Below are 16,775 nucleotides of genomic sequence, written 5' to 3'. Positions count from 1 at the left end.
GTCCAGCACACAAATTGTTGAGTGGCCTAAAAATGCCATTGTACCTCCCCACGTGTACTTGTAATGGGGCAGGGAACAAGAGATATAAATCAGAAGTTAGAGGGATACATGTCAGGGATAGAGCTCCAAGATTGACTGTTCATAACCTGACTTGGTCTTCCTCTTCCCCTGCTACTTTTACAAAGGTGTCAGAAGGGTGTTAAATCTCACTGACCTGTAATGGGCTCATTGTGGATGACAGCACTGACAAGGCAGCCATTCAAATCCCATACCCATGCAAGAGCAGGCATGCTGTCATCACGTGTCACCAGCCATGAGCCACAGCTACTGAAGTTCAACACACCGACACCCCGGTTTTTCCAGCTGTCACCTCCCTTGTCCCAGGCCAATGGTATCACTGTCACTGGGCGATATTTTACTACTTCAGCTGCAACAATTCAATTACAGTGTAGTAGTGACAGGCAGTTCACCAATAGAATTCATAAAATTTCATCGCATATTAAAATGAGGGATGATTAAATGATGAAATTTGATCAAAAATAGCCAATAATGACAATTACAGACATGAAAAATGATATGCATACAAAGCACATAAATTTTAACTGTAAAATGCACAGAAACATGACAAAAATGAAACATTAATTTATTCTTTGATTTAGATGGTCAATATACTACAGTTGCCTATGAGAAAGGTCTTGTTAGATGTGAAATATTTTAATGCATCTGTACCTATTGTAAAATTAGAAGATCAAATTTACTAAGAATAGCTTTTGAGTCGTTAAGGTAAATATTACAGATGGGTGATATTCCCCACAGCTACTGAAATATATTTGTTACTAAGTCATATCTATTAAGCAAATACTATATTCCATAATAGATCCTGTTAATTTTTGAATGGGGTAGGATTCACCAACAGAAAAGCAAGTCTTTGTTACTCCCACCAGTTTCTTGTTAAATTTAAATGAATTAATATCATTCATGCCTTCTTACTGAAATAGGCAGTCTCAGAGTCCTGTGTCATGTACTGATAGGCATGTACTGTCAGGGAGTTATTTGCATGCTTCAGTGTGTTCCCTCCTTCGGAATCCTCCTGTGCTGGGTGTTACTCACACGCCTGCAATATCTTTCTTCCTTCTGTAACAGTTGATAGTGGAGAATTGCAAAATTAACAATTGATCCACTGCACAAGCAGTGTCAGTTCCAATATGGTAGCTGTCACACATTTACAGCTCAAAGTGTGTTGCGCATTCTTGGCTACAAGCCAGTATTCATGTGTTATAGAAATGTGATATAGGAAAGAGAAATATATAAATTTTACATTCAATTTTGAGTGTAGCTTGTATGTGCTTGCCAACCATGAACAAAAGATCAAAATCTAATTATTTGTGGAGATATTTTTCCATGCGAGATGAAAATTACAAAATTACGCACTGTGATATTTGTGGCCAAACGTGATTTTTCAAAATTGCTGCAAGTAACCTATGTGGAGTGAAGGCACTGAACAATATGTTTCATTCACAGAAGAAGTATGGTAACTGCATATTAGTGGTGGTTGTTGGGATGTTTAAGGGGGACTAAGCAGCTAAGGTCATCAGTCCCTCATTCCAAAAACAGGCGAGACGAAAATTTACGGAGCAGGTAAAACCCCAAGAGAGAGGAGACGCCCCCCAAAGAGTCAACCATCCGACTACACACTAAAATCTGCAACCAATTATGAGAGACTCGAGGACAAGAGACACAGAAAGGGAAAGGTGCAGGACCTCCCTAAATGGAAGCATAAAAAGAACTACCACGATTAAAATTTAAAACGTTGTCAGCCATGGAGGCATCGTCGCATAAAACCAAAGGCAACGTGCCCGGGAGATTAAAAGACTGCCGGAGAGTGCGCAGTCAGGGCACCCCAACAAAATGTGGGCGACCGTCAACCGGGACCCACACTGACACAGGGGGGGGAACTTCTCGACGCAAAAGATGTCCGTGCGTCAGGTAGGTATGGCCGATGCAGAGCCGACACAGGATGATAGACCCTGAGAGAAGCCAGCAGGGAGGACCGCCACACATCGGTCGTCTCCTTAACAGCCCGCAGTTTATTCGGCAATGTCAGGCTACGCCACTCGTCATGCCACATCCCAAGCACCTTACGGCGCAACGCCAGCTGCAGATCACGAGCCGGGAGACCGATCTCCGAAGCGGGGACGTCGATCACCCCTTTGGCCAGCCTGTCAACATGTTCGTTCCCCGGGATGCCAACGTGACCTGGCGTCCAAACAAAGACCACCGAACGACCAGAGCGGGTAATGGCAAAAACAGAATCCTGAATAAAGGATACCAGAGAAGAAGAGGTATAGCAGCGGTCGATAGCCTGGAGGCTGCTCAGGGAGTCACTGCAGATGACGATGGACGTACCTGAGCAGGAACGCATATGCTCAAGAGTGCACAATATGGCCACCAGCTCTGCAGTAAAAATACTGCAGCCAGCCGGCAAGGAGCGCTGTTCTACATGGGCAGCGTGAGCAAAAGCATAGGCAGTACGATCATCTACCAGGGAACCATCAGTGCATACAGGCTCACAGCCTGAAAATGAGGCGAGGAGCGCAAGAAAACGGCGACGGATAGCCACAGGCGAAACCGAGTCCTTGGGTTCCCGTGCCAAATCCAGGCGGACGGACGGACGGACGGGGCATACACCAAGGAGGCGTGGGTGCACGGACCCGGAAGGGTGGCAGAAGAGGGAATGACCCCAGTTCCGACAGCAGGGACTGGACGCGGACAGGAATGGAAAGCCCAGACCTAGGTCGCCGGTCAGACATAGGGAGGACCCTGGTGGGGAAAAGCAGGCGATGATTGGGATGGCCCGGTGAGCAATGCACGTGGACAGCATAGCCGGCGAGCAGTCGGTGGTGGCGAATCCGCAGCAGGGGAACCCCGGCCTCCACCAGCAGACTATCCACGGGGCTCGCACAGAAAGCGCCAGTTGCAAGCAGAACCCCACAGTGGTGTATGGGGTCCAACAACGTCAACACGGAGGGTGAGGCAGACCCATAGGCCAGGCTCCCATAATCAAGCCTGGACTGCACAAGGGCTCTGTACAATTGCAACAGCGTGCAGCGATCTGCACCCCAAGACGCGTGGCTCAGGCAGCGGAGGGCGTTGAGGTGCCGCCAGGACTTTTGCTTCAGCTGAGTAATATGAGGAACCCATGTGAGCCGGGCATCAAAGACGAGTCCTAAGAAGCAGCTAGTGTCCACCACTTCAAGTAGGCGGCCATCGAGGTAAAGTTTCAGATGAGGGTGGACCGTCCGACGCCGGCAGAAGTGCATAACTCTAGTCTTGGCTGCAGAGAACTGAAATCCATTAGTCTGAGCCCATGATGCTGCCTTGCGAATGGCTGCTTGCAGCCTGCGTTCGGCGACTCCCGTAGTCGTTGAGCTAAATGAGATGCAGAAGTCGTCGGCATACAAAGAAGGAGACACCGATGACTCCACGGCTGCAGCCAGACCATTAATGGCCACTAGAAATAAGGAAACGCTCAACACCGAGCCCTGCGGGACCCCATTTTCCTGTATATAAGATGAACTAGAGGCGGCACCGACTTGCACCCGGAAAGAGTGGCGCAGTAAAAAGTTTTGAAGAAAAGCTGGGAGCTGACCACAAAGACCCCACTCACGTAATGTAGCAAGTATGTGATGCCTCCATGTTGTGTCATATGCCTTCCACAGATCAAAAAATACAACAATGAGATGCTGTAGGCGGGCATAGGCCGTAAGGATAGCAGATTCCAGCCGCACCAAATTGTCCGCAGCAGACCGGCCCTGACGGAAGCCACCTTGGGATGGAGCGAGGAGACCGCGCGACTCAAGGACCCAGCACAAACACCGCCCCACCATACATTCGAGCAATTTGCACAAAACGTTGGTGTGGGTAATGGGACGATAGCTGTCCACCGCCAGAGGGTCTGCACCGGGCTTCAAGATGGGGACAATAACACCCTCTCGCCATTGCGACGGGAACATGCCCTCGCTCCAAATGCGGTTAAAGATGGTGAGGATGTGTCTCTGGCAGTCCCTGGAGAGATGCTTCAGCATCTGCACGTGGATGCAGTCCGGTCCTGGTGCTGTATCAGGGCAATCGGCGAGGGCAGTGAGGAATTCCCTCTCGCTGAAAGGAGTATTGTATTTTTCAGAACGACGCGTGCCAAATGATAACGGCATCCGCTCAGCGCGCTCCTTTAGAGAGCGAAAGACGGGGCGGGGGGGGGGGGGGGGGGGGGGGGGCGGGAGGGGGGGGGGGGGGGAGCGTAAGTTGCAGTCACAGACCTAGTAGCAAAGTGCGTGGCAAGGTGGTCAGCAATGGCGGCAGTGACCGTGCAGACAGCGCCGTCCAGGGAGATTCCAGGGACACCCATAGGGGTCTGGTATCCAGAAATCCACCGGATGCGGGACCACACGAGCGACGGGGAGACACGGGAGCCCAAGGATGAAACAAACCTTTCCCAGCACTCCTGCTTATGCCGTGCAATAAGACAACGAGCCAAGGCACGGAGCTTCTTAAAGGCAATGAGGGTCTCCAGAGACGGGTGCCACCTATGACACTGGAGAGCCTGCCTACGGTCGCAAATAGCCTCAGCAATCTCCGGTGACCACCAGGGGACAGCCTTCCTCCGAGGGAGTCCAGAAGAGCGGGGGATGGCAGCCTCAGCCGCAGAAATAATTGACACGGTCAAGGCACGGACCGCCTCGTCAATGTCACCCTGTGGGGGAGAAGCAATGGTGGCAGCGGAAGTAAAAGCTGGCCAGTCAGCCCTGTTGAGAGCCCAGCGGGGCAGGTGCCCAGAAGAATAACACTGGGGCAGTGACAAATAGACGGGAAAATGGTCACTACCACACAGGTCAGGATGCACTCTCCAGTGGAGGGATGGGACAAGTCCGGGGCTGCAAATAGAGAGATCGATGGCCGAGAACGAGCCATGGGCCACACTGAAATGCGTGGGAGCACCGGTGTTCAAGAGGCTAAGGTCGAGCTGAGCCAACACATGCTCCACGGCACAACCACGGTCATCGGAGACAGTCCCACCCCATAGAGGGTTGTAGGCATTGAAATCGCCCAGAAGCAGCAATGGTGGCGGTAGTTGAGCCAGCAGCACAGCCAAGACATGTCGGGGGAGCTCCCCATCCGGAGGAATGTAAACAGAGCAAGCAGTAATAGCCGGCGAGAGCTCAATCCTGACAGCGACTGCCTCTAAAGGCGTCAGAAGGGGTACTGGCGAGCTACAGACAGAGTGGTGAACAAAGAAGCAAACTCCACCTGACACTCGTTGACAGGCAGCACGGTTCTTATAGTATCCTCGATAACCGAGAAGGGCGGGGGTCCGCATTGCTGGAAACCAAGTTTCCTGAAGAGCAGTGCAGAGAACAGGGGAAACACTCAGAAGCATCCGGAGCTAAGGCAGGTGGCGGGAATAACCGCCGCAATTCCACTGGAGAATGGAAGCACGAAGGGACTGGGAGGGCATGAAGGCGACTAAGAGGCAGATGGCGCCTCAGAGCCAACGGCCGACACCGGGCGAGAGTCAGCTGCATCCACAGGAGAGGCCTCCAAGGGTTCCGTGAGGGCAAGATCCGCGGCAGAGGCGAGGATCTTCACCTCATCCCCAGAGCCAGAACTATGTACAGCAGGCGGTACTGAAACCGCCGGAATGTCCTTCTTCTTGGACACGTTCCGTTCCTTCTTCTCGCATCTGTCCTTTGGGTTAGAGGGCTGGGAGAGTTTCTCTGAAGGAGCGTCGGAGGCTGACGACGACGCAGAAGCCCTACGACCAGCAAGTGGCGGAACCTTCAGCCACTGGCTGACATCCGGTTGGGTAGGAGAAGAAACGGAAGAAGGGAGGGCCCTGAGGGACCCCTTCCGCGGGAGAGGAACCGGCAGAGGCAATGCCGGCGGAGAAGGAGGGGGAGGGGGAGGGATCGAGCCCCCTGGTTTTTGAGCAGATGTCACTCCCGAAGCATGCGCAGGGGGAGTGACAGAAGAGGGTTTGACCCCAACTGCTAAGGGGGCAACAGAGGAAGGCTTGCCCCCAGACACTAGGGGGGCAGACAAAGATGTATGGCCCCGAGGACCCACTGAAGGTGGCACAGATGAGGCGACAACTGCCGCCCGCGAGGGCGACGATAACGTGGCTGCAGCATAAGATGTTCGAAGTGGGACAGGATACAACCTTCCAAATTTCATTTTTGCCTCGTGATAAGTAAGCTGGTCCAAGGTCTTAAATTCCATTATCTTCCGCTCCTTATGAAGAATGGGGCAGTCTGGCGAGCACGGAGAGTGGTGTTCCCCACAGTTGACACAGACAGGTGGAGGCGCACATGGAGAATCGGGATGAGAGGGGTGTCCGCAATCTCGACATGTGGCGCTGGATGGGCAACGGGAGGACATATGCCCAAACTTCCAGCACTGGAAGCACCGCATCCGGGGAGGGACGTATGGCTTGACGTCACAACGGTAAACCATTACCTTGACCTTCTCAGGCAATACAGCAACCTCGAAGGCCAAGATAAAGGCACCGGTGGCCACCCCGTTAGTCTTGGGTCGTCTATGTACACGACGGACAAAATGCACACCACGTCGTTCCAAGTCGGCTCTCAGCTCGTCGTCGGATTGTAACAAGAGGTCGCAATGGTAAATAATCCCTTGGACCATATTTAAGCTACTGTGGGGAATGACGGTAACAGGGACGTCTCCCAGCTTATCACACAAGAGCAACGCCCGTGACTGAGCTGGGGAGGATGTCTTGAGGAGGATGGATCCATTCCTCATTTTAGACAACCCCGCCATTTCCCCAAACTTACCCGCCAGGTGTTCCACAAAAAAAAGAGGCTTTGTCGTAAGAAAGGAGTCACCATCAGTCCTGCTGCAGACAAGGTATTGTGGTACATAAGGCTCCGGCTTGGCACTACATCTGCGTCCCTCCCACGGCGCAGCCAATGAGGGGAACGACTGAGGGTCATATTGCGCAGCATCAAATTCAATTCTGCCTCGCTTAGAGACACTGGTGGCAGTGCGACCACCAGCTTGGTGAGATTTATTGCGCTTCATTGCGCCACATCTGCCCAGATGCCACCTCCTCCGAACAAGCAGCCAAAGCAACGGGTACCTGGCCGATATCCCGTTGCCCGGAGTCCCCGTGCCCCAGACAAGATGGGCACATACTCCTTGGCATGCATGGGGAGGAAACAGCTCTGGCATCTGTAGTGCGATCCCTGCATGGTCAGGGGGCTACCACCAAGAGGGTACATGACGACCCCACCACAACGGACTGGCTACCATGCTAGATTTTAGGTGCTGAAAGGGTCCACAGTTGTCGTGGGCGCTAAGAAGGGGATTGCGCACAAGACGAGGAGGAGGCAACCCAGAAGACATGGGGTGTAAATCCCACCACACGACAATAGATAGCATGCAAGATGGTGGTGTACGATGGACCAATAGAAAAACACCATGTAAGGTGTCCTTCCCCAAATGGCACGCACTAACAACGGAAATTTTGAAAATTGGAGGTCAAACCCAAGAGAGGACCATCACATAAGGCCGAAAAGTTTGAGACTCCTTTTAGTCGCCTCTTACAATAGGCAGGAATACCGCGGGCCTATTCTTGCCCCCGAACCCGCAGGGGGTAACTGCATATTAATCAGACCAAGTGCTGTTTCTGATAATATTGATGATGTCAATGGATAAGATAATCAGCAGCTTCAAAACTCTTCAAAACACATTGTTGATTATTATTCACATGAATCCCTGGCATATTCCTCAACAATTCAAGCTGGTAACCTAAAAACTGAGAAAGAAACTAGAAGAACTTATTTTAAATTTATATGTGCAGAGAGGCATTGTCTTGATGAAAGAGCACTTGAACTATGGTCCAGCAAAATACAATACGTTTATGAATGCTGTATGAGAACGGATTATACAATAAAGAATAAACAAGCAAAGATTTCAGAAAATATTGGAAATTTCTTGCTTTTGGAAAGGTTTCCACAGAAGATTACCACTAAAAACCTACAAGTACACACAGTAGCTCTAGGATAACATAATTGTGTCCTTAGAGCACTGGCTACAAATCTAAGAATTCTTTCATATGCCTGTTATAAATACTTTTGTTTTATTATGCCACTTTTGTTATTACATTTGAGTGACACACATCTACTCCCATTATAGAAATGAATTGCTATTTGAAGGAAGACTACCTTCACAATGACAAAGATTTATTATAGATACAGAAATTGACCAGAACTCTTGTCCAGTATTGTGAAAGAGTCATGCACTCTAGATTCCATGTGCTTGGAAAATCACAGCCTTGGGAAAGGACATTTTTCAAATGCAGGCTACCATATGTAATAAATGATTATCATATTTGCTTCAGCACAAAACTTGTTGGAAAGATTATGTTTTTACATAAAAACATTTGTTTGCTGAAGGATCCATGGACAATGTTTCAAATCTTCAATAAATCTAAAATTAATAAAATTCAAAATGATTTCCTTAGCCAAATGAAATACATATAAAACATTGCTACAGTAATACAAACTATTTTGCTGGTTTTAATGCATTTAGCCCCAATTTGGAACCTATCAAATAATTAACAGGTTTCTGAACTTATTGTGTGTTGTAATCGTACCATAATTAACATTTTAATCAATCCTTAGCATATGTGTAGCATAAATTTGTTATGCTTTATTGTAAAGAAAGGCAATTTCACTTAATGATCAGAAACCTGAGCTATGTATGCAAGCCATAGCACAGTGAAGTCATTTCTTAATATAATATACAACTCTACAATATCTACAAGGACTTCAAAGCAGGCATTTCATAGTCTAAATAGGAAGAGATGTTAGAAGACATCAAACGTCTTGGCATACCATCCAAATATATTTCAGTTTTTAAGGCAATCTTAGCAGGTTCCAAGGCAATGGTAGGAGTGAATGGGGAGTTAACCGACTGTTACAATGTCAATAAAGAATTAGACATGATGATGTTCTTTCCACAATGATTTTCAATTTGATCTCAGAAGCAATGATCCAAAAACTCCACATATCTGAATACATAGGTACAAGGACCTCACAGGTGGCTGCATATGCCGATGATGTTACAGTTATTAGCAGATGGAGGATGTCAAGTGATAGAAATGAAAGAAGCCACACAGCCTAGGCCACAGGAAGTTAACGAATTGAAAACTAAATATATGAAAGTTAATAGAACAGGAGACAATGACCAGAATAACTGGTTGGCAGCAGGTTTAAATTTTTGGCATGTGGAGGATTTTGAATGCCTAGAGGCTAATATTAATAAAGTAAATAATAATGGTACCTGAAGAGAAAGGACCAATTACGAGCTGAATTGGTTCATATAAGGAGCTGATATTATAAGGCTAACTAAAAGTACAATAATAGCATGGCTGGGGCATATCCAAAAGGAGGCGGACACATAGTAGGTCTTCCAATGGAAACTGTCATGGAAAAGATTAACAGGAAGACTACATAAACGATGGCTGGACAAAATGAAAGAAAACATCATAGCCCTAAGAATAAGACGATGGAGAAGGAAAGTAAACTAGAGGGTAGTATGGAAGGAAATTGTTAAGAAGGTAAAGACCCCCTCAGGGTTATAGCATATGTGTAGCTTAGATCTGACAGTATTTTGAAAAGGATGGAGTGATATCATATACTGGAGATTTTGAATTGCAGGTAAGCACAACAAAGAGACTGTCACAACAGGTAAGGTAAAAAGGCCTTCAACCGAATTGCGTGCACACACACACACACACACACACACACACACACACACACACACACACACAGAGAGAGAGAGAGAGAGAGAGAGAGAGAGAGAGAGAGAGGTGGGAGGAGGGGAGGGCAGAGAGGGAGGTGGATGGGGAGGTGGCGGGAGAGAGAGAGAGAGAGAGAGAGAGAGAGAGAGAGAGAGAGAGAGAGAGAGCTAGTGCCGGTTTTTAGTGAAATGACTACGGGTTGATGAGTTAGATGTTTTATGCAGCATCAATGTGCGCAAGGAAATGGAATACCCTGGTTGTCTCAATCCTGAATGAGTGACTTTTGCAGTTTTAGACTCAGCAGTACAGTGCGTGCACTAAGAAATCTTCATGAGATATTAAATGTATGAGCAGAATTGGGCTCAAGTCCAGACCTAGGGTTTTCCTGAGCGCTGTCTAAATTTGCAACATTGTGACCTTGATTTTGAATTACTGCTAACTATTTCAATTCTAGTGTGACTTAATATGAAAGATTGAAAATTTCCTATGTACTTACTGCTATAGCTGAGATCAGTTTTCTCCTTATCTACTGGTTGCCTGTAAATGGCGCAGCCTGAGTCACTCAGCTCGTTGCTATGTTTGATCACTACAAGAGGTTCCCATGTTATATAATTCAACAGCAGCACCTGTCAGATACAAACCAACCATAAGAATTGCTATTTAGAATAAAAATATAAAGTGTGGTGAACTATTAGGTCTATATCTTTGTTTCTGCCATTTTTCTCAAAGTTCACAGCTTTATTGTGAAAACTTACAAAAAAACTATGATTCAAATTACTAGCCATCACTGGCAATTACTTTCTCCTATCTTTTGTGTAGCATGTGAACCCTGTGGCAGTAGAACTATGTGTCTTTTGAGGAGATCCATGAATCAATCCAATTTTGCACTTTTTAATATGACCAGAAGTGCTGGTCAGGTGGTCTGTGTGCCACTGATAGAAAGAGTGGTAGTCAGAGGGAGCAATGTCTGGAAAATATGGCAGGTGGGGTAGAACTTCCCATTCCAAATTTTCCATGTCTGTTTTGACAGGATTTACCACATGAGATCAAGAATTGTCATGCTGAAAAATCACTTTTTCATATCTATCACTTTCACTGTTTGGCCCAAATGCATCAACTGCTTTTAATAACAAATTCCTTTGATTGTTTCTATTGGTTACAGTAGCTTCAAAAACCTCTTCCACCGCCATGCCAGTCTTTGATGCCAAAATGACCATTCTTGAAGTGTTGAAACCATTCTCTGCTTGTTGTTTCACTAATAGGTGCCTCAACATATATTTTACCCAGCATTTTAGGAGCCTCAGCCATAGATTTCTTCAAGTTAAAGCAGAAAATTAAAACTTCTTACAAATGACGAGAATTGGGTTCTTAAAGTGACATATTCAATTGAGAATAACTTTATGGTGCAATCACAACTCTACTATTTTTTTTAAATGGTGTTATGTTTACATATGCCTAAGCTAACTGTAAGACACTTACAACCCACTGGTACCACCTGGACCACCATTCACCATTACTGCCATCTATTGCCAAATAGCAGAACCAAAGTTACAGACCTAAGAAAAGCATTAAATAGATGGGAGGGTTCCTCAAGTCAGACTTAAAAATGAGATCATCCCTATTATATGATTAGTCTTGGTACAAAACCCAGTTATCTCTAATCACACTGCAAATATTTACTACTAAGCTGAAACCTTTGATATCCCCTAACTACTATAATTACACCAGTATTCCTACTGCAGCAAAACCTGTCCCAAAGCATGTCCTTTGACCAGATTTTTCACTGACAAAACCCACAATATCAAAGGTTGAATCACACATGGCAAAGTACACATTCCCTATCAACAAATACAACACTCAGTATCTATCATGTATTCGTTACTGTGTCTTCTGTGTAATGAGTCTTTGAACTATTGAGATTAAAACTTTTATCTTTTCACCCTCTGTACATGAACAGGCTTAACTTTTTGTTTGTGCCCATCCACTGGTCAGTACTTACCCTGTGCAGTGAGTGGTTGTCTTTACCCACCAGCTGTCACTGCCGCCAGCAACCACAGCTGTATGAAGGCCTCCTGTAGCCTTTTCTATCCATTAGCCTTCAGTTACATGCATATATATTGCTTCTCCAGATAGTCTAATAGCCCATATTCCCACTTCTATCAGATTATCACCTCTGCCTTTTCTTATTTCTTGAAATCCAGCAAAGAACTTTCTTGGTTGATACACTATCTTTTTAGTTGGCTATGTGGCTGACCTACTCATTAACAAATTATGTCTTCCATTCAAGCCTGTTTCCTGATGCATTTCTTTGTTATCCTGTATCTCAAAGTAATTTGCCACAAATATGTCTCATTGTTCAGTAATCAATCCTCAAGTTTTTAATGTTTTCACACTGAAAGTCCATATTTCACTGTTTTAAGAAAACCTCTTCATACACTTTCCTTTTTAGACATATGTAACTTAAGTTTGGAAAACCAGTTTACTTTCTCCAAAAGCACTTTTACTCTTCAGTTTACTTTTATTCATATCCAGCCTGTCACCTTCAACTCCCCTAAATAAAAACACACACATCGGATCTATGAGTATTGTTAATAGTACTATTATCTTTTAAACATTTGTTGTGTATTATTTAAATCCTAGTACTAATGTTCAGGTCTATTTTTAAACTTGTTCATTTTTTGTTAAAATTTATCAGGCAGCACAGTGAGGAAAACAAAGGTGGTTCGACTACATTTCATCTCTATACATATAAATGACTGGCTGACTGACTAAGTTATCACCACCTAGCCTAAACATTAGGGACATAAACTTGAATTTTGAGAGGGTGTTTATCTTATATTGCAGGCATCATTTAAGAAGGGACTTCTCAAAATTCCACCTCTAAGAAGCTGGAAAATGTTGTTATTAATGCAATTATGAAGTGAGAATACGACAATTTTGTGTTTATGAAAAGGAAAGTTGCCACTTATCATATAGCGAAGACGCTGAGTGGCAACTTTTGTTTTCATAACATTGTTACATTTTGTCCTGGATTTTCCATTGTTTGAAAATTGTGTGTTTGGTTTCTCTGCCAGAAATAAATAAATACATGTTTCAGCAGTTTTGAAAATTTAGCCCCTTAGAGGGTGAAATGGTGGGTGAAAGTTTTCTTTGAAAATAAAACCACGTTAAAGAACTACTAAAGCATTTTTAAAGCTACATCTATGAAAACTGGTCAAAATTGGTATTTGACTTTTTGGTAAGAAATTAAAAAAAAGTTTTTCAATGTTTTCAGAAATACAACCCCTAAGGAAGTGAAATAGGGAACGAAAATTTTTATGAAAATATTTCATTATGAACGTTTTTAACACTAAGTGCAAGAAAATTTATATTTGGGTTCTCAAGTCTTTTTTAATCAATTTTTTTCTCTATTGCTTTTATTCTTCATCCTCTCCCTTCCTGCTCCCACCCCCCTTCTCCAATTCCACAGCCGCTTATTTTCTACCTCACACTGTGTTGTAGCTGGCACAATGGTTACCAATGTACTAGCTTCAGTGCCTACTCACACTCTGATGTTACCCCCTTCGTGCTCAAAGCATGTGGGTGCCTCTCATACTAACCCTTTCTCATCCCCAAAATATTTCCAAAAGGTAGGACAGTGTCATATACTTTCAGATGTGTCTGTTCACAATGTTAAATGTTCTGCCTCCTAAAGATTAGTAGAAGCCAGAAATTCGTAGTTTTAATTTTATCAATACATTGATGATGATTTTTGTTGTTTTAGTGGAAAATTGGGGTTAAATATAAACAATGGTATTAGTAAAGGAGTATGTGTTATGAAACTTAGCACCACCGCTTTGCTCAAGCAGACTATACAAGCGCCACAATTTTTTTTAAACTGAATTTTTATGTTGTTTAAAAATTGCAACATCATCTACACTTTTCGTTCTGATTAATGTCATAGAACCATGGTCTTTTCCAAAGGTACTTCTGATCAAATCCAATTCTGGTAGCTGAAGACAGAGGTCTGGGTTAATCTTGCCTTTTGAGTTTTTGTGGTGATATTTCTATGGAAACCTTCACCCCCTAACACATATTTCTTTACAAGTTAAATACGAATTTTCATAGATTTAGCTTTAAAAATGTTTTAATATAATGAAATAGCTTCCTAAAAAAACTGATGCCCTATTTCACCCCTTATGGGTTGAATTTTCAACAGGAAAAACCACATTTTTTATTTCTAGCTGAAAAGCCAAATACAAATTTTCAGAGATTTAGCTTCAGAAAGGCTTTCATAACAAAATGTTTCCATAAAAATTTTCACCTCCCATTTTGCCTCCTAGGGGTCAAATTTCCAAAGACACTGGAACACTGACAGGAATCATCTGGACTGAAGCCGGTACAGTCCTTACCAGTGTACTACCTTTGGATTCCTATGCCCTCTGAAGCCATCCCCTTCATTCTTCTCTCCACTTCTCTTCATGATACAGTCCCTCTCATCCTAGGATCTTAATAGTCAGCCCTTCCTTTTTTATTCCCTCCTGAACTCTCTTATTCTCTAATATAGTGTAGTATCAGCAACCCCCCTGGTTCTTTAATTAATTTATTTGCTAAATAAATACATCTTTAGAGATACAAATTCTCATTTATGAAAGACCTTGAAACATATTATTACATTATTAATAAGTTAATGTGTCAGGTATTTGACATTTAGCATGTAAGAGAGAAAAAGTTTAGAAAAGATTTGAAATTATTTTTTAAGTTTGTCAGAAGTTCCATTTTAAGCAAAAGCTAGTTTTCCACACATCTAGTATTTATGAGATCATATCTCCTGAACTATGTCTTGTACAGTGATATAATTTTGCAAATATATTCAGCGGTATATGTAGTTACTGACCGCTAAAGTCTTGTGAATAGAAATAGTTAGCAAAAAAGTAATAAATTAAAACATCATGTTCGACACTGAAGTTTTACTGCAAGAACAGCAAAAATTTAAGGAGGACCATTTTTACTACATCATTTTGTGGGGAGTGTCAGCAATAAAAAGTTTTGTAATGATTTGAAATTATGTTTAAAGTTGTGACTTCTGAAATTTTCCCGGCATATTTCTTTTTCCAGTAATTTTCGGGTTTTGCAACCAGATCCCATCAACATTCTGCCACGATATTTCGGCCCAGAGACGTCCGGCCATCCGCAGGTGAGTAGACAAAGTACTGAAGAGACCTGATGCAGTCATGGTATTTATAGCGAATTCGGCACATGCGAATCGTACTGGCGGTTCATGGTATATGCATTAGGAGGTGACATGTGCAAGGCAGCCAAGGTGTGTGTGCTGCCCTCAGTGGTTAAGTAACAACAAACTAATCGCTGAATATCAACTGAACTTGTCGAGTCCGTTGTGACTGCATAATTTTAATAACAGGATTCCGATTTTTATCCAGCTGAAGGCAGTTATCACAAGTCATTAAATTATCAGCAAGCCGTATTTTCATGGATTGTTTAATTACAGAGTCCCACAAGCTGGAAACCAGTGGTAAAACTTTGGTATTATTGTTTTCCATTGAATGTCCAGTGGAAATGCAATGTCCTTCCACTGCTGATTTTAAAGGTTGCTGCAAACAAATGTGTCTTTCATGTTTTATACAGCATTCCTAGACCGTTCATGTTGTCTGATGTATATCTGCATAGCCACATTCACAGGAAATTTTATAAACACCCGCCTTCCTCAACTGTAAATAGTCTTTAACGGATCCAACTAAGGCACTGCCCTCTGCTGGTGGACGGAAAATGACATTCTTCTTCTTATTATTATTATTATTATTATTCCTAAGCAACCTGCCTATTTTAGAAGACACGATCCCAGCATATGGAAGGAATGTAGTACATTTACCCACCAGCAAAGAGCAGGGCTTTCATCGGATCCATTGGATTCATTAAAAAAGATTAACAATTGAGGAAGGTGGGTGTTTATGAAATTCCCTGTGAGTGTGGTTCTGCATATATACATCAGACATCACAAATGGTCCAGGAATGCTGTGTAGAACATGAAAGACACACCCATCTGCAGCAACCTTTGAAATCAGCAGTGGCAGAACATTGCATTTCCATGGGACATTCAATGAAATACAATAATACTACAATTTTAGCACCGGTTTTCAGCTTCTGGAACTCTGTAATCAAAGAATCTGTGGAAAAAACGTCTTGCTGATAATTTAATAAATCTTGATAATGGCTTTCAGCTGGATAAAAATTGGAATCCTATTATTAAAATTATACGGTCACAACAGAATTGACATGCTCAGTCGATACTCAGCAATTAGTTTGTTATTACTTCACCACTGAGGGAAGCACACACAACTTGGCTGCCTCACGCATGTCATTTCCTAATGCATGCACTGTAAACTGCCAGTATATGTCGCAAGTGCAGAATTTGCTATAAATACAATGACTGCATCAGGTCTCTTCAGTATTTTGTCTACTCACCTGAGGATGGCCGGATGTATCTGATCCGAAATATCGTGTCAGAATGTTGATAGGATCCGGCTGCAAGCCCGAACATTACTGGAAGATGTTTAAAGTTTGTTCAAAGTCACTAAGTGGTGTCATTCTCAAACATTGATGAATATGGTCGGTGTAATTTGCATGCCGTCAGTTACGTCACTTCAAGATATACACGAAGCTTCCAACTGTAATACTTTTATTTTGTTAAACCTTTAATGTAAGATTACACCTGCTAATTAGTAGATCATGACAGCAATTTAAATATTTAAATTCAGTCAATAAGTATATGAAATATTGAAAATGAAATTTCTGTTGCTCCTGGAAGCCATAAGACAGGCTATCTGCAACTGGTAGTATGAACCATGAGTTGGGTTTGTCTTATAGCAATAATATACATACTTTTCTATATGTATCAGCAAAATGAAATAGTTTTTCTCCTGAAGGTAAGTATCGGTCAGAAAATGTTTTCTTGAGTGTA

At 43.6% G+C, this 16,775-nt stretch overlaps 1 protein-coding gene across 2 annotated transcripts in view; it reads right to left on the bottom strand.

Moving 5' to 3' along the window:
- LOC126284688 (WD repeat-containing protein WRAP73-like) overlaps positions 1 to 16,775 on the bottom strand; it is a 75,141-nt gene that overhangs the window by 18,343 nt on the left and 40,023 nt on the right. For both annotated transcript variants that reach the window (XM_049983809.1, XM_049983810.1), the window contains exons 5-6: positions 10,314 to 10,443; positions 215 to 427 (exon numbers count right to left, since the gene is read on the bottom strand). In XM_049983809.1, coding sequence (XP_049839766.1) covers positions 215 to 427; positions 10,314 to 10,443 — 343 coding nt within the window. The remainder of the gene's footprint in view (positions 1 to 214; positions 428 to 10,313; positions 10,444 to 16,775) is intronic.

The sequence above is a fragment of the Schistocerca gregaria genome, chromosome 8 (genome assembly GCF_023897955.1).
Source record: "Schistocerca gregaria isolate iqSchGreg1 chromosome 8, iqSchGreg1.2, whole genome shotgun sequence".
Lineage (NCBI taxonomy): Eukaryota > Metazoa > Arthropoda > Insecta > Orthoptera > Acrididae > Schistocerca > Schistocerca gregaria.
Note: the sequence above shows the minus strand (reverse complement) of the source record. Positions and strands in the feature narration are given on the sequence as shown.